This window comes from Ricinus communis, chromosome 7 (assembly GCF_019578655.1).
Source record: "Ricinus communis isolate WT05 ecotype wild-type chromosome 7, ASM1957865v1, whole genome shotgun sequence".
NCBI classification, from domain to species: domain Eukaryota; kingdom Viridiplantae; phylum Streptophyta; class Magnoliopsida; order Malpighiales; family Euphorbiaceae; genus Ricinus; species Ricinus communis.
The window spans coordinates 15,266,311-15,285,844 of NC_063262.1; the positions used below are offsets into that span (position 1 = coordinate 15,266,311).

At 32.1% G+C, this 19,534-nt stretch overlaps 1 protein-coding gene and 1 long non-coding RNA gene across 2 annotated transcripts; both read left to right on the forward strand.

The window, feature by feature from the left end:
• Positions 1-12,165: 12,165 nt before the first annotated feature.
• Positions 12,166-15,945, forward strand: LOC8259924 (serine/threonine-protein kinase SAPK7). Its single transcript, XM_002513238.3, has 9 exons — positions 12,166-12,542; positions 12,703-12,777; positions 12,883-12,984; positions 13,082-13,135; positions 13,233-13,325; positions 13,473-13,565; positions 15,064-15,168; positions 15,269-15,367; positions 15,465-15,945. Exons 1-9 carry the CDS (start codon positions 12,423-12,425, stop codon positions 15,783-15,785), a joined length of 1,062 nt encoding a protein of 353 aa, XP_002513284.2. The 5' UTR covers positions 12,166-12,422; the 3' UTR covers positions 15,786-15,945.
• Positions 15,946-17,606: 1,661 nt separating this feature from the next.
• On the forward strand, positions 17,607-18,759 carry LOC125370679. The gene is made up of 2 exons (XR_007216720.1): positions 17,607-17,742; positions 18,448-18,759. It is a non-coding gene; the product is annotated as an uncharacterized LOC125370679 (long non-coding RNA).
• The last annotated feature ends 775 nt before the right edge of the window (positions 18,760-19,534 follow it).

Genomic DNA, 19,534 nt, shown 5'->3' on the forward strand with positions numbered 1-19,534 from the left:
TCGGGAACACGCTAACTAATCACTGAGACTAGCATGAAGATGAGAGTCGCCACCCGGATAATCACCGGGACACTTTTACTATGATTGGTATTTTTCAGATTCCATAAGGAAGTTTATGCCACAAATCCAGAGATGGATCCGAAAGCCAACTTTCTTATTTGTTTATATTAGTCTTTAATTTTATTGTTTAATAAATTATTCTCTATAAATGCAAGCAATTTATACACAGGCATACCAAAACAACACACATAATTCACCTAGGTCTAACCCATTTTTATTCACCCTGAGCCCATATTGGAGTTGTTAGCCTAGTTTACTAATTAATTATGTATGTAGCCCACCTAGTCTAGCCCAATTACATGTTATACTTTTGATTTCCAATCTTTAGACCTAATGACTACTTATTATAATGAGGTCCATTCATTGTGATCCTAATTCTAGTTAAGCCTAAGTCCTAACTAAAGCATGCCAAGGCCCGCTAAGTTTACTCATATTTTAGGATTTTAGGTCCAATTACTGTTGATTAACCTATTGGACTACAATATTCATGTGGGATCCAGTTTTAACTCTAAGTCTATGTGACCCATTTTAATTAATCTAATTAACCATACAGTAAGCAAGAATAAACAAAATAAAGGCAAAAAGTAAACCTAATTATTATAACCCGACCTAAAACTATGATTGAAAAAAAAAAACCTAGAAACTATATAGAGCACTAAAATAATTAAAAATCATCAAAAAAATGGAAAAAAGGGGGCTAGCCTTGCAAAACCGATCGACTCTTGGCATAGAGTCGATCGGCTCAACGCAGAGCATATTGGCTCAATGCAGAGCCAATTTGACATGCACAAACAGAGAAATTAATTAGAATATGAAATAAAACAAAATAAATAACATAATAAAAGCAAAAAAAATTAATTGAACGATCAAGAAACCTTAAAACTGATAAAAAAAACATAGAAATTGAAAGTACAATAAACAAACAGAGGATAAATCAATTATGCAATCATATTAAACATATTTAATTACCTAATCATAATGGAAATATAAATCTAAACATTAATCCTATGACATGTTTCTAATCAGATTCAAAATCTTAATTGATAAAATTATCAGATTGAAAACTCAATTAACATGCATATTCATAAAAATCCTATTATAATCATACTGATCATAAATCATAATTCTAATCATGTTTCTAAAAATGAATAACAAAATAGAAATAACAAAGGAACGAAGGAACTAATTTCTAGGATGATGACGGATGCATGTTTGAAGGAACCCTCAGGTTGTCACCATAGTTGATAGATCTGCAAGTATCAAGCGATGAGGATGCAGTTGAGTCAAAGACTGAGTAGGAATCCAGTGTTGGATCTGGTGTAGAGAATTTTTCTGTCGATTTAGAAATAAGTTTCCAACAAAGAGTTCTGTCTTTAGTGGCTAGTTTCCAAAAACTGCTCTTTCTTAGTGGCTTAAGTCTTTTATTGTCAAATAAGAACAACAGTCTTTTTTTTTCTCTCTGATTTTTCTCTATATTTTTTTTCTCTCAGTATTTTTCAAGTGTCGATGTTACCTATTGCAAATTCCATATCTTAATTGTTCTTCCTAAATCCTAATCACCTCTTTTTATTTATAGAGGTAGGTTTTAAAGGAACCCTAAGAGTGATGATAGATTTAAGAATCATTTCGATAAACATCCAAATTTATTTTTAAAATTTAAATAATTATCAATAAAATAATGGTTATTGTCAAGAATGTCACGACCCCACCCGTGGGCCCGTGACCGGCACTAGGGAATGGGTAGGCTTAAGGCCACCGAAACCCGTAGTAAGCCTGACACTCACTGATTTAAACAAATCTCATCTCAAATTAATATTATTAAAGCCACAATTTATCTTAATAGTTACACTTTACAAAATTACTTCGGTCTACCAGAAAAACTAGGCGAGACCCGAAGCTCAGAAAATTTACAACTGATACATCTACTATTACTACTGCGGAGAATCTAAGATTTACCAATTTACATACCAAATCAAATACATCACCCGATGATGAAGGAGTCGGATACTGAATAAGAGTCATGGAGAACTAACAAATACGAATCCGAAAAAATATAAATGGAGACCGCCACCGAGAGTGAGTTAAAATCAAATAATCTAGGGACTATTGCTTCTTCTCGGAAAAACATAGATTATTCAAATCAGATATCAAACCATACTATAATCATACCCTACTATTTCCTTCACATAAAATATTAATCATTCGAATCAAAATATCAACCATGCACGTGAAATACAAATCACATTATAATCAAATACCATAATAAATAAATAAATAAAAATATATATTTACTTTTACGGGACGAGTGGCTCGGTAGAACCCTAAACCCCAAATTTAGTAGCCTTTCGGCTCTCTTAATCCAACAGTGTCCGCGCCCAGAGAGCAAGCTCGATCAGGTCCTTACCTCCAAACAACACTTGAATTCCAAATAAGCCGCCCAGAGCATCGCCGATCGGGACCTTAACTCCAAGAATCAATCGAACTCGGCCCCGAGAGCAATGCTCGATCGGGGCAAACAAATCCATAATAACCTTATGTCCATGATCATTACTCCGATGTAACCCATCAAAGTGGCATGTTCTACAAGCCACATTTCCCAAATCGCAATCATCACATATAATAAATATCATTATCTGATGAACTCATCCAACACATATCGAAATAAAGATTAAAGATTTAAGATAAAACGACGTGCAATTTGTGAGGGAAAAAAATAATAACGTTTGTCTTATTATAACATACTAATAATAATATTTATATTATTTCAAATATTAATAATCAAGTGAAATCATTTATTTTGCGATACTAATAATCATATTATGCATGAACTTTCAAAATAGCATATTAAATCAGACTTAGCAATAGTGCAATGATTAAATGACTTTAACTCACAGGATTGGGCGACCTCCTAGCTCTGCTCCGGTGCCTCGGTAGGAGCGAGCCGAACGAACTGACAATCTAATAACGGAAAACAATTTATCAATACGCTGAGACAATCCATCATTAATCCTAGGTCTAGACTCCTAGGACTGACTGTCTAAGAATCTCGACTCGGGAGAATTCTACCGAAAATCCGGCAGAACCTCCCCTACAACACGAACATTACTCCCCGTAAAAACGGGTCCAGGACCTGCCAGAAGAACACTTCAAATATCCAACAATTTAAACAACGGGAGTCGGGTCCCCAAACTTCACTATTTCCCAACTCCGCCACACAGCACAAAATACGGGGCAAGCAAACTGACAGACAATTATTTTTGACTCATAATATCATCAAATACACAATATAATCCAATAGACACAATTAAACCAAGAATTTCTAAAATTAACGGGCCAAAGATAATTACCGATACGCTCGATCGCTCGGTCGACTCGCCTCCAGCCGCCGGAGTCCGATCGACGATCCGAACACACCATCGGACTCACAACGACGCGCTGATGACGATCCCCGCTTTTGATTTTCCGATCTGACACCCGATCATCCGGAGAGATTTGCGGACGATCTCGACCGTCGATTCGCAAACGAAGCCCGATCGCCACGAAACTAGTGCCATCGCGAAGCTTGAGCTGAGGAGAGTCGGGATACATCCTCCGATCGTCCATCCTCCGGCCGGATCTCGGAAAAGCCGAAAACGCCGGTACCGCCACCATTTTCTCTCTCCACCGGATCTTCCGTCTCCCGGCCACCACAGTATCGCCGCTAAAAGAAAGCTCGCCGTAGAGGAGCCGATCGCCACCGAACTCGGCCAACAGCCGAAAACACGCCTGAAGCCCGCCGCGCTTCTTCCGCCTGCTGCCGCCAACAAGACGCCGGCCGCCCACGCCCGACGGCCGCCACCGACGATGCACGCCGCCTTCCTCCCCTTCTTCTTCTACCATCGCCTCTCTCTCCCCCTCCCGATCTACTTTCTCTCTCCCCGATTTCTTTCCCTTCAATATCGACATTTGACCCCTGAACTTTTCCTTATTATAATTTGATCCCTTAACTTTCTTAATTACTTACAATTTCATCTTGCAGAATTCCAATTTGACCCCCATAAAAATAAAATTATACTTTTAATCCTTATTCCAAAATAACCCTCCAATTAAATCCTACACACAATTAAATTAAATAATCAATTTCCAACTTAAAATTTAATACTACTAATCAATTATAATACTAATTCTCCCAAAATTCTTTTATAAAAACATCCTTTATAATTTCTTCCAAAATTTTCCAATATATAATTTTACTTATATAAATATGCATTTGGGAAAATTTTGAATAACCAAAATATAATCATTTCTCAAATAATTTACTTTAATAATTTCTTAAAATTTCAAACTAATTGGGTATAGAAAATAACTCATTTATTTGATTAATATTAAATTTTTCATTAAATCATTTCAAATTAAATCTAATAAAAATAAAGCTAAAATTAACTTAAATAAAAAAAACTCATTATTAACTATATAAAAAAAATTCCGGGTGTTACAAAGAAGACCTTATAGAATCTGTATATGGATGTAAAATCATCGAAAAGAACGATGTCAGAGTGCAAAAACCCAATGGGCTCTATGTAGAGGAAGTTTAAAATTTTGCAATTAGATCTCTGAATTTTTAAAAACTATCATTTTGACATTCGAACTTTATTTTTCTTGACAATTGAGTCGAAATTGATTTTAAAAAGGTAATTCCAGCTGGATTAACCTCAACTCTAGTCTCAGATTCGCTTGTCCTTCGCCTCTCGAGACCCGAGAAGGATTTTTCGTATTTCTCTCGATATCTAGATCCGGAAAAGGAGTACTGACATTATATTCTTTCTTAGAAACATAATTAGGTTTAATTTTATTATGATAAATATGATTAGATTAAGGTTTCTTATGAATCTATATATTATTAGTTAATTGAATTTTGAAATATGATAATAAGAACATTAGGTTTTTGAACTTGATAATATTGCCAATTAGGATTTTGAATATGATTAAATAAATACATAGGATAACATGATTAGATTTCTATTTTCAATATGATTTTGTAATTAAAGCAGTTTATTAGCATTATGTGATTGAACTATTTTCTTTCTTTACCGTATGTTTAGTTTTTAGAGTTTATAGTTTTCTTTTTTAGGATTTTTGGCTCAAATCGATTGTTATTTTATTTCTTTCATATCTAATCGATTTTTACCCTCTATGCATGTGAAAATCAGCTATGGGGACACGAGAATTAACTAATAAGTCGAAAAACCTTACCTGAATACCGTAGAGCCTATCGGCTCTATGTCCAATTTCGATTGATTCTACAACTTTTGGTCTCAATTTTTAGCTTTTTGTCAAGTTTTGATGTATTTTGATTAGTTTTGTGTACTCTATTAGATTTTAGGGCTTTTTCTTTGCAATTTTAGTTATAGACTGGATTGTGATAGTTAGGTTTACATTTCTGCTATTTATTTTTGTTTATTTCATGTGACAAATAATAAATAATTGGAATATGGCTGCTTAACTAAAAAAATGGACATTTAGACTTAAAGCTAAAATTGAACCCAACATTAAAACTGTAGTCCAATAGGCTAATCGACATTAATTGGGCTTAAACTCTAAAATTGATGTATACTTAGTGGGCCTTGGCATGCCTCGGTTAGGATTAGGATTTATTAGATTTAAGTTCACACAAAACGAGCCTTATCATAATAAGTAGTCCATTAGGCGTAAAGGTTGAAAATCGAAAGCATAACTTGTAATTGGGCTAGACTGTCACGACCCGATCTGTGGCCCATGACTGGCACTAAGGAATGGGTAGGCGCAAGGCCACCAAATCCCATAGTAAGCCTAACCATTCACTAACTTAATCAAATCTCAATCCAATAGCACTGAACCACAATTAACCTTAACCATCAGGTTCTACATATTTAGAATGTGGACTGCCACCATGAATAGGCAAGACCGAAATTTATATAAAATTACAAAATGATAAATCTGGAATTTCTAATACAGAGATTCTAAAATTTTTAAAAGTCAACATACCAATAAAATCAGTTACATTAAACCTGAAGATAAAGGAATCGGGCTGCTAGATGAAAAGCACTACGGAAAAACTAACCACACCTAAAAAACAGTTAAATTGAGACTGTCAATCTCGGGAGTGAATTAAAACCATATATCTAAAAACAATTACAAACACTTCAATAACACATTTATTTAATTTAAAATAAATATTAAGTCATGCAAAAATATATGTGTCATGCCATGCTTATATAAAATAAATTTTACATACTACGGGGCGGAGTACTTCAGTAGAACCCTAATCTGCATTACTAAATAGTCTCAGCCTTTCGGCTCTCTCGTTCCAACAGGACTGGCGCCTAGAGAGCGAAGCTCGACCAGGATCCTTAAATCCAGTCTGGTCATTTAACTTTCCAACTAAGCCAGCGTCCAGAGAGCAATGCTCGACTAGGGACCTTTACTCCAGCAACTCACTCTACTCAGCCCAGAGAGTTAAACTCGACCAGGGCAAATCCTAAACCATTCTTCTATTACCTGACTCAAAATTCATACCAGTGCGCACGCGGTCCTAATGCAACCCATTATATGGCATGTTCTACTCCCGTCTCATCCCGAGTCAACATGTAATCACAATAGCTATAATGCAGAAAATGAAACATATATAAACAGTAAATAAATAAATAATTAAAATATAATTAATTAATGAGAGCTATTACGTAAAATCTTAGTATGACACACGTGAACAGATATATGACTTTAACTCACAGTTCTGACGACCTCCTAGCTATGCTTCGATGCCTCGGGTAGAATGAGCCAAACTGACGAATTTATCTATTGATGGAACAATTTAATCAGTAACTATAAAACCTTTGGCAATTAACCCTAGGCCTAGACTCCTAGAATTACTGTTAAGAATCTCGACTCGGAAGAATTCTATCAAAAATTCGGCAGAACCTCCCCTAAACACGGACGTCTAACCCCTATAAAATGGGTCCATAATCTATAGAAAACACTTCAAATATTTCAACAATTATTTAACAGGAGTCGGGACACCACACTATATTATTTTTTCCGACTTTGCCACACAACACAAAACATGATAACTGGCAGACGGTCCGACAATTAATTATTTTAACTAATAATATTTTTCTAATGATCAACACACTTCAAATAGACATATAATTTTATCAATGAATTCTAAAATCAACGGCTAAAAAATTACCGAGACGCTTGATAACTCGGTCGACTTGCCTCCAGCCGTCGGAGTCCGATCGACGATCCAAAAGCACCAACGGACTCGATACAACGCGCTGATGATGAATCTAGCTTCCGATCTTCCGATCCAACTCCCGATCATCCGGAGAGATTTACGGACGATCTCGGGCGTCGTCTTTCAAACGGAGTCCGATCACTGCAAAACCGGTGCCATTGGAAAGCTTGAGCTGAGAAGAGTCTGAATATGTCCTACGATCAACCAAAGCTCACCATAACAACGTCGAAAAAGCCTAAAAACTTCAGTTGCCCCCCAATTTCTCTCTCCACTACGAACTTCTAACTCCGGCCACCATTTGCGTCACCACTGCTCCAAAAAGGAAGTCCACACTCAAGTGAATCGATCGCCACCCGACTCGGTGCTGGAAATGCCACGCACGATGTTGACAGCCGATTCCTCTCTCTCTCTTCTTTTTCTTTTGCTACCGACACTGCCACCGCTCGCTGTTGCCTTGCTCGCCAACGCTAACCGCTTCGTCGGCCAGCTCCGCCGCCTCAAACGGCCTGCTATGGATGCTGATCCTTCCTCTTCTTCTTCTTTCCTCCTTCCCGATTTCCCTTCTTCCTCCCTCCTTTCTTCCTTCTTTCTTTTCTTTCCTTTTCCTCTCCATATCAACTTTTGGTCCCTGAACTTTTCTTCTTTACCACGTAGTTCCTCAACTTCTTAAATTACAATAATTTCGTCGTGCAAAAATTCTGATTAATCCTTAAATTTTTCTTTAGTTTTTCAATTAAGCCCCTAACTATTCAATTTGGGTCCAATTAGAATTATTAAAAATATAGAATTACTTATTTACCCTTGCTTTTAAATGTAAAATTATCAAAATGCCCTTGCCGATACATTTAATTACAAAAATACCAACCATACAAATTTTCATTAAAACCCCATATTAATAAAATTATATTTTGTCCTTATTTCAAAATTAATTATCAATTTAATCCTAACTCTTAATTAACTTAATTAATCAATTTGCTAACTATTTTCCAATTAAAAATCAACACCATTCGCTAATTAAAATTCATCATTTCTCAATAAATATTTTTATAAAATATTATTTACTAATTCTTTCATAACTCTCAAATACAAAATTTAATTCATATACTCATACGAGGAGAAAATTTAGTGACCAAAAATATAATTTATTGCCCAAAAAATTTACTTAATTAATTTCTTGAAAATCAAACTAATTAGACATAGAAGAATAACTCTCTTATTTTTATCTAGCATTGGAATTCTATTTTTAAATTATCCTAAATAAATAAATTAGTAATAAAGTAATATTAATTTAAATAAAAAATTATTATTAACTAATACTAATATTATTATTATTAAAAGAAGAAAAAAAATCCAGGTATTACACTCTCTCTCTCTTAAGAAAATTCGTCCTTGATTTTAACAGAAAAAGGGAGGTCACACTAAGACTGAAACTAATGAGAATAGGAACCTTTCATCTCCAACTCGGCTTTCTGAGTACAACCCTCGATAAAAATAATTCAATCACAAGACCTTGACCATTAGCAAACTCAAGAGCAAAGCTGGCTAACTTGAGAATCCACGATCCTGGCTGACTGCTCTTCAGAAGTCAAATCTTCACTTACTTCCATAAACAGAAGTTCCAACACGAGCAAAGGATCGAAAATACACTTCCTCAATAATACGGTCTATGAAATACCGGATTGACCTGCGAGAAAAATTTTGGCGGCAAGTCTAACTTGCATGCCACCTTACCAATCCTGTCGATAATTCCAAGGGTTCTACACAATAAGAGCTAACTCGCCTTTCTTACCAAGCCGCATCACTTCTTGCACATGAGACGCCTTAGGAATACATACTCTCTAATACAAATCTCCATGTGCTCCCACTTTGGGTTCGCATAACTCCTCTACTTCTTGAAAGTTGTCTTCAGCCGCTGGCGAGTAAAAGGAAATCTTCTCTAAAATGAAAGATCTGAACCAACTCGAGTCCTGCCAAAATTTCATTAGCCAAATTTTTTCTTAATGACGTGTCCCTTACATGTACAAAATACCCTTAACATCTACATCACATCATCCATTTAGTTGCGATAACCGATACAAAATCATGCCATCTTGACATAAAAATCCTCCTCAACTAGAAATTAGAGAGTCTCCTCTGTTCCGCTATAGTCCAACATGGAGCCTACTACGCCGCAGATTCATTCTCACGGCAACTCAGTTTGTCATCTAGAGAATCCCAAGTTAATACAATTTACTTTGAAAGATTTACTTATTTATTTACTTTATAATCATAACAGATAAAAATTATTATTATTATCTTGAAAAACACATTTATAAAATCGTAAAATCTCTGGTCATTTTCTTTATATAAAATTCGACAATATTGCGCACCAGGGTGATGATATCCCATATCACTGAGGGTTGCAATGCACGATGTATGATGCATGTCCTAAGAATGAGTTAGCGTGTTCCCAATTAAGTTGAAAAGCCTTACGATGTCGTAGTCGCTAAAGACATTTGGGTGCGAGCTTGAAACCACCGCCCATAAGTACACATGTCAAAATAAAAATCCTATGTTAAAAAAAGAAACATATATAAAAAAAATTTAGGTTTCAGAAATTAATATATACTAGTTGTCTACCCATGCGTTGCACAGCTGTTATCGTTATTTTGGTTATAAAATCAAGTTAATAGATATAATTAAATAAATTTTTTAATTTTTAATATTAATTTATAAAATCTTAAAAAATAATAGCATACTAACTACTTCTAAATGTATTTAATTTTTTTAAGATTTTAAAATTTTATTAATGCAATAATATGAAAATTATTTTGAAAATTATTTATTAATTAATTTTAATATTATATAAATTAATATATCAATATAATTAATATTACTATTTTTTAGAATTAAAATCTTATTATATAATTAAAAATTAATTTATTATTAAAATAATATTAAAAATATAATTTAAGATGTTATTTTCTAGAATTAAAACTATTATTTAATTATAAAATTTATTAGTTGATATAATATTTAAATATAGTTGATATGCTATTTTTTTATTATAGAATTAGTATCATTATCTAACTAGGAAACTATTAATTAGTTGATATAATATTAAAATATAATTAATATATTAATTTTTAGGATAGAGTCAATGTTTAATGAGGAATGTAATTTATGAATCAATAAATTAATAGAAAAAATTATAGAATTACACATAAACTTGAATCCCATATGTCAAAAGTAAGTACATATGTCAAAACAAAATTTTTATTGTCAACAATTAAGCATATGTTAAAAAAAATTTAAATTTCAAAATTTAATATATATATATATGCTTTATTAACAAATTTTTGAATTTGCAGGTATGTAAGAATTTGTTAGTATGGACAATTTGTTAGGGTCAAAATTACATCTATTGTTTCTCAATATAATAATTTTATGAGATTATATTTATATTTTTCTCTATATGTATGTACTCGGTTTTGATATGCTCTGTTAATTAAATATATTAAAATAGTACATATTTTACCTATATGCCACTTGTAGTTAATATTTTTTTTTAAATTATGAACTTTTATGCTTACATATAATTTAAGTTATAATCTCCTTATAGTAATAAAACTAATATAAGCAAATAATATAGTTATAGATAAATTTTACTGTATTATGAATAGTAGAAAAAGACATATTTAAACTTTAAAGTACATCTAAATCAATTTTTATTTTTTATAAGAACAGACAATAGATAACAAAGTAAAAAAAAAATATTATGAAAATGAACATGATATCTTTTTCTTACATTCTATAAATTAATTTCTTTAAAATAAAATTGAAATAAGCCAGATAAAAAATTATACAAATTAGAAAAACTTAGCAGGAAGACAATAGAATTCATAAACAAAATTGTAAAAGTAGAAGATCATGTGCTTATGATTTGTGATAAAGTAAATTGCAAAGGGCTATGGTGGTGATTGTGAACAAATGAATATAAGGAGGAAATGTTGCGGTTGAAAAAAAGAATGATAAAACCATGCTTGATCAATATTCGTATCTTCCTTAATTGAAGTAATAGAGTTTTAGAAGAAAATAAAAAGAATGAGTTTTCTTAAAAAAAAAAAAAAACTAATTTGAAATGCAGTTAAAAAGAAAATTTTAGATAAATTGCAGGTTTTCCCATTACTTATATAAAATGTAAGTTTTATAATTAATGGTTAAGATTTATTATATTAAATTTAATGGTTACAATTATTATGATACCGGTATTATGGGATATTAAATAATGACTCTTATTATTATTATTATTATTATTTTGAAAGAAAAAGTGTGAACAGAAGACGCTTAGAACTGAAGAGTTGGCAAATCGCATGCAAAAGTCAGAATTCCCGCTTTTTGCTTCCTATCACAAGGGCGGTTTTAGAGATCCAACAAACGATGTGTAGAAAGGGTAGAAAATAGATCTGATCTTTAATGTTCTTATTTGACATAGGATAATAAATTAATTAAATATTAATATGTAAAAATTGTATATAATTAGTTCTTTAATATTAGCATATAATTAGTGGGTAAATTTTTATTTAATTTTAGATTCTTATTAAAATGTAATTTTTTGTCAAATGCTATATAGAAAACCCTATTATGCCATAATTTTCTTAAATATATACACTATCAATGTATAGTAAACATAATAAAAAAATCTCTATAAACTAACTAAAAACAAGAATAAATAATTCAGTGGATTCAAGCTGGTCATGGAAGACGAGATTCAGAGCACTGAATCATTAGATTCAAGTTGGTGATGGATTCCCATTCTCTACTTATCCTTTCTTTATTATATATATATATTGCAAATATTTTAGCACCCCCTCCACGTGCACTCGTTGTCCTTCCATCCATGATCACTTTCTCACTCTCACTCATAATTTCCAGCTATCAATCAATTTATACCATACGTGTTTATAATTTGTTTGGATCCTACATGGGTTATTTTTATTATCAAGAAACGAGTCTCTGGGTATAAAAACCATAAAGAAAGAATACAATATTAAACTGAGATCATATCAAAAGATCACGTTACATTTTGCAAGCTTTGGTAGTTCTAAGCGCAGCAAGAATAGGGAGAAAAATGGACAAATATGAATTGGTGAAGGATTTGGGAGCTGGGAATTTTGGGGTGGCAAGGCTTTTGAGGCACAAAGAAACCAAAGAGCTTGTTGCTATGAAATACATCGAGCGAGGTCACAAGGTTCGCTCTCATTTCTCTTTTTCTTCTGGGTTTGTTGCCATTTAATGCAAGCATTCTTGATGTTGTAACAGCTTGAAACTTGGTTCTTTTCTTGTTTAATGAACTGGCCAGAATGAGGGTTGAGTAATTTCTTTTTTGGTTGTTATATGTTTTCTCACAGATTGATGAGAACGTTGCAAGAGAGATCATTAATCACAGATCACTCAGGCACCCTAATATAATTCGATTTAAGGAGGCAAGCACAATGACTTCTTTACACATGATAATGTAATACTGGGTAGTTTGATTAAGTCCTTAATCTTCGAGTTCTATAAAAATTTAAACTTCTCATACTTTACAGGTAGTTTTGACACCCACACATTTGGCCATTGTGATGGAGTATGCAGCTGGTGGAGAACTATTCGATCGAATCTGCAATGCAGGTAGATTCAGTGAAGATGAGGTTAGCTCTAACTCTCTATTTTCTTCTTCTTTCTTTTATTCTAATTCCGATTACCAAGTACCCATTTGTTTGTTGTTTTTGTTTTTAAATTCTTCAGGCTAGATATTTCTTTCAGCAGCTGATCTCTGGTGTGGATTATTGTCACTTCATGGTATATAACCAATTGTAACAACTATCTCTCTCTTTCTCTGATCACAAGAAATTTCTGCTATTATATTACTTATGCTTCTTTTTGGTTACTTCAACAGCAAATCTGTCATAGAGATTTGAAACTGGAAAATACACTGTTAGATGGAAGTCCTGCACCTCGCCTAAAAATATGTGATTTTGGTTACTCTAAGGTTTGAAAATAAAGCACATTATGTATCAATATTTAAGCAATAAGTTTCAAACACATGCTTACATGCTGATATTCATTGTATATTTGTATGGCAAGAATTTAGTTTCATTTTCTTGAAATTTTGATTTCCAATTGGTATATTGAACAGTCATCATTGCTGCATTCAAGGCCGAAATCAACAGTAGGAACTCCAGCATACATAGCACCAGAAGTTCTCTCCCGGAGAGAATATGATGGCAAGGTATTCGTTGTTACTGTTTTTTCCTAATCAATCTCCATTAGTTTAAAGTATACTAAAGTAGCTGATCCTATTTTTTACCATCTATACTGTTAGATTTATAAATCGCAATAGATAGATGAATGACTAGTATATATTAAATTATTTAAAATTAATAAATATATTTTACTTATTTATTGATTTCATGTATGAAATGAAAAAAAAAAAAAAAAACTTCCATGTTTGACTATGTGGATAATATCCATATGCAACTATAACTGAGTAGTGTGAACTGGTATTTTGAACCATTTATTTCTATATGGAGAGTGTCAATTTTTCCACTTTAGAATTTGTCATTTTGTAGAGTTTCTGAACTTCAATGCACATGCTTCACCCACAACCAAACTTCAAAACCTTTAATGCACATGCTGTCAAGTTGGTTTCAGTCTACCCATTATCTTACCAAAAAGAATAGATAATTGCGAAAAAGAAGTCTTGTGCCAGCATTTTTTATCACCAGTTGGTATCCTGTTGACTGTAAGATCCGAATTTGTTCTCTTAAAATACATCGGATGTGTTGCTTTTCTGGACAGCCACATCCATTCATTACCCCTCCTTTAATTCTACAATGTTCTTAATTTGGAAAAGAAATCTTAGAATTTGCTTAAAGTTCATGTGCATCAAGGAGAAATTCTACGTAACGAACATAATTCACCTAAAAATTTCTCGGTGTTCAGTGCGGAAAGTTCACACGTGCTGACCAATAGGCCGCTAACTATATGACTAACCATAATTAATAGTCTAATTATCTTCTCACTTAAACCTGCACTACCAACTTCTATCGAATTCACCCTCATAGATATTCTATTACAGTTTTATTTCTTAAGGAATGATTGTAAGAAAAAAGGAAAAAGAAGAAAATTCTAACCTTAATATTTAGCTTGAATTAGATGAAAATTCTAACATTTCAATTACACACATCCCTTCCTCATATTTTTCTTTCTTTCAAGATACAATGGATGATCTGTAATAAATGCACCATTTTATATGCAAGATCTGCAGCACTGTACACAACATGAAGTTGCAACACATGATTCTGAACTTACAATTATATCTTTTAGCGCAGTTATATCTGTATATATGACCACTGACAAAGCCTAGTTCATATATATTCTGAAGACAGCTTGGTTATCATTAACCTCTGTTTTGGCCAAGCGAGATAAATACATTAGGCTTGATATAGATCTCATGTATCATGTAGTGAGACCTCATTTGGTCTCACCCCCTTTGGCCTGTACTTTTAAGAAGAAAAATGAACTATTTTTCAACTCTGATGCATTGAGTAACCAGGCCTTGATGCTTTCTTGTAAGAAAGAATACGATGAAATGAATTAATGCGGCATTCCTTTTAGTTTGAGAATATTTTTTCTGATTGACCTCACTGAGAATTATGTGGAGGAAAATAGTTCACATATATGATACTTACCAGTACCACTTCTTTTTTATTTCCCTTTGTGTTTAGTTGGCAGATGTATGGTCATGCGGAGTTACACTCTATGTGATGCTGGTGGGAGCTTACCCTTTTGAAGATCAAGATGACCCCAAGAATTTTAGGAAAACAATTCAGGTGAATGTGTTCCCCATATTTATATATAATAGCATTCCTTAGTTTTCCCTCTTTCCAGAATTATTCTCACTATTTCTTTATTTTAATATTCAATCTGCAGAGGATAATGGCTGTCCAGTATAAAATTCCAGACTATGTTCATGTCTCTCAGGACTGCAGACATCTTCTTTCTCGCATTTTTGTTGCAAATCCTTCCAGAGTATGCTTTATTCTGACATTACCACGTTTTGTTCAGCACTACCAAGTCATTTTGTCCATTAACAAATGGGTTTTTCTTTTCACTTTATTTTCTACAGAGGATTACACTTAAAGAGATCAAAAGCCATCCATGGTTCTTAAAGAATTTACCGAAGGAACTGAAGGAGACAGGTCAAGCAAATTATTACCAGATAGATAATCCAAGCTTTTCTGCTCAAAGTGTGGAAGAAATCATGAAAATTGTGTCCGAGGCAAGAAACCGGCCTTCGTCAACTGTAACAGTAAAAGGGTTTGGCTGGGGAGCAGAAGATGAAGAGGAGGAAGTGGATGATGCAGAACTTGAAGAAGATGATGGAGAAGATGAGTATGAGAAGAGAGTCAAGGAGGTCCATGCAAGTGGAGAATACCAAATCAATTAACTGGTGGTAGAGTTCTTTGTTTTTAATTGTAACTCTTTCTTTAAAATGAATTAAAATGAAACTTACTGGAGCTACTCTTTTGTGTATTATAGCAGACAAAAATGGTTGTTATTGCTTATATATTATTGGCTCTGGAATCTGAATGTTTTAGTTTCTAGTATCTAATTGGTTTCTGTAATTTTTCCTCCTATTTACACCTTGGTCTTGAGCCTACAAGAATTGATGACACGTATGGATGGATTGTAAAAGTTTTCTTGTTAACCTGCTACCAGGGACTAAAGGATTCCTAAAACAAGGATTAAAATGTTCTAAAATTCAAACCTTGTCAAATCTTTTTAAGAGAAAAATAAAATAAAGTACCATTTTTGTGTTTCTCAGTTAGCAATGACCAGCTAAATATACTATGATATTGTGAACCAACATTATTTTTTTAATAGTAAATATGGTTATAGCATATTAATCGAAATAAAATTCAATTTTACAGTATGGTTATAGCATTATTAATAGAAATAAAATTTAATTTTATCATTTATTTTGTCACACGAAATCAATTTAATTTTTATTTTTAAATTTATAAATTTTTTAGCTCGAACTTTTATATATTTAGTTCCAACTCTATTTTGAAAAAACAATTAAAAATAAAAAATAATTAAAAATTATAATAATATTAAAAATTATTTTATAATTTTAATATAATTAATATAATTAACTAATAAAATAACTATTTCAATTATTTCAATTTCAAATGATGTTTTTTAACTTAAATAAATTAATTTAATATAAAACACTAATATTTTTTATTTGTTGCTGTATCCATTTCCTCCACCACCTCAAACCCCTTAGATTCAGACACGATACACTTTTTAGTTTTCCAGATGTCAGGACTGTAGGACCATAATCTTTTAAGCTGTAAAGAAAACCGTCTGATTTATTTTTTATTCACGCCTAAGCACGCGAGAGAGATAGGTGACTTTGTCTTTACTGTTCTTAGCTACTCTAAACTGATTTCTCTTTTGACTTAAATTTAGAAAAACAATTTATCATAAAAACATTTTTCATTTTACCGTGAAACGTGGTCGGGTTAATGCAATGTGGGTCTGCCTTTGCTAAAGCTACTTTAAAGATTTGTTTCCATTAATAAGTGAGTTCTTAACCGTTGGATTTAGAAATTAGGGTTTTTTTTTTTTGTAAAAATTGTGATTTACATTTTGGGGATTTGCTTTCTATTATAAAAAATTATTAGAATTGCAAGTACACTTGAATAGCATTATAAGCATCATATTTAAATTTAAAAATCGAGAGATTTTTGAAAAATTTGATGATGAAATTTATTGTTATTTCTGAATCTCATGAAAGTTTGAAAAGTCAAAGTCTCAGTAGGGTCACGTGTTGACCAAGTCAGATGATTTAAGTTTTCTAAGATTTCTCTGAAAATTAATTGAAATGCTTAAAATTGATTGAAATGCTCAAAATTAAATCAAAATAAATTTATTTTTGCACATACCAATCCGTATAGACGATTGGGTATGCACAGCGTTGATCCATTGTGCGTAGTGCAAGTCAGCTATACATGTCAATTTTTTAAGAGAAATATAGATAATTATCATATTTAATTTTTAAAATGATTTTTGATACTATCAAAGTTTTAAGAGTCTTATCTATCGATAAAAACAAATATGATAAGGGTTTATATTCATTTATTTATTTTAAATTATTAATAATTATCCATATTATTTTTATCAGGTTCTTAGGATTTTCTCTCCTGTCTATAGATAGAAAAAGAAACCACTAGACATTGTGGGCTAGCAATTTTTGGTAAGTCTTTTGATAAAAAACTTGAATGTACTAGATTCCTAAACACCTAAACACTTGGGAGGATACTAGCCAATACCCAGTCTTTAAACCAACCTCTCTTTTTGAGATTTGCAAGTCTGCACGATACAGTGAAAACTTGAGGGTTCTCTATCATCAATTATCATCGATTCATTTTCTCTCTATTTCTTTTATTTATTTCAATTTTATACTTTTATCTGCTTAGATCTGTTATCACCTGTTGATTTAGGTGTTATATCTGTTAGTTTGTTACATGCTTCGGATTTAAATCTTAATATGTTAGATTTAGTCTTAATTGCTTTCATGATTAAGAGCCATGATTTTCAAGGTTACGCCTATTAATTTTTCCATGATTATAAATGTTTAGGCTTTATGTTTATAGGTTTGTATGTTCAGGGTAATTTATTAATAATTGAATTTTGCCATGATTAGATCCAATATTCTTTGTATTAACTTGTCCTTTTAAAATATGTTTATCTCTGAAACTATCATTCTAATATGTTCTAGGATAGTTTCTTATTTGCATTTTTCATTTGTTAGTATTTCCTATTTGATTAATCTACCATTCAATAATCAGTATTTTTTAGAGATATATTAATTTTTGTTTTTATTTTTATTCATATGAATGTTAGTTAATTTCTGCATATGATGATAAATGATTGGATTTCAACTCTGTTTCTACTTAGCTAAAATCACAACCTATTTGCCCTCTTATTATATGATCTAATATGTTAGGGTATATGATCTTTTATTATGATTCTTTCATGCTCTATTTTATTTACTTTTAATACTTTGCTAATTATTTTTTGTCTTTTATGGCTATTTGTAGAGCCTAAAATCGCTGAAAACTAGGAAAAGATGGAGAAATAGCCTGAATTGCTGACTCAAAAGCCACAACCGACTGCATATACCCTACAACCTATCGATTGTGCGCATAGCTGATCAGTTGTGCATCCATAGATCGCCCGATTTTGCCGATTTTTGTGCTTTTATGCCGTTTTAGCCCTTTCTTTTTTGCCAATAGCTGTAGGAGAGTTGCAATTTTTATTTCTTTTTCTTTCTTTTTATTTTTATTTTCCTTTATTTTTTGTACTTTATAATAATTAATGAAAAATATGTGATTGATGATTGATAACTACAATGAACTCATATAGACAATAGGCTTGGAATCTGACTTTTGCATGAAATAGCGTAGTCCATTAGGTTATAAAGATGGTAAATTTAAACCAAAATAATAAAATAAAATTAGATTTTAAATGTGATTTACCATGTTAATTAAATACCATGTTAATTAAAATATGATCCATCTAGATTAGGTACTAAAACATGATTTCTGCATGCAAATGGTAGTCCATTAAGTTAAAGGATGGTAAGTTTGGGCTAACTTAATAAAATTGGGCTAGATCTAAGTGAGCCAACCATATGAAATACGAATAGTCCATTATGCTAATGAATGGTAAGGATTGGATTGGACCTAATAAAATTGGGCTAAAACTAGGTGGACCTTTGTCATGTTGTATTACTTACATGTAGTATATATTTTGCTGCATTTATAGGAAATGAATTATAAACTAATAAAATTAAAGGTAAAAATACACAGTTAGGGAAGTTGGTTTTCGAATCCATCTCTGATGTGGCGATACTTCCCTAAGGAATGTAGTTATGCCACAAGTAGAATAAGTGTCTTGGTGATTACCTATGTGGCGACTCCATTCTCTATGCTAGTCTATATGACTAGTTAGCATATTCCCGATTAGGTTGAAGCTTTATAGTATCATGGCTACTATTATACTTGGGTGCATGCTAGAACCCGCCGCCCATAGTGGCTACTCCATTGGGGATAAGAGAAATTGATTCCAGTATATTTCTACCTGTAATTTTATCACTTAATAGTTTATTATTACATCACTACACCA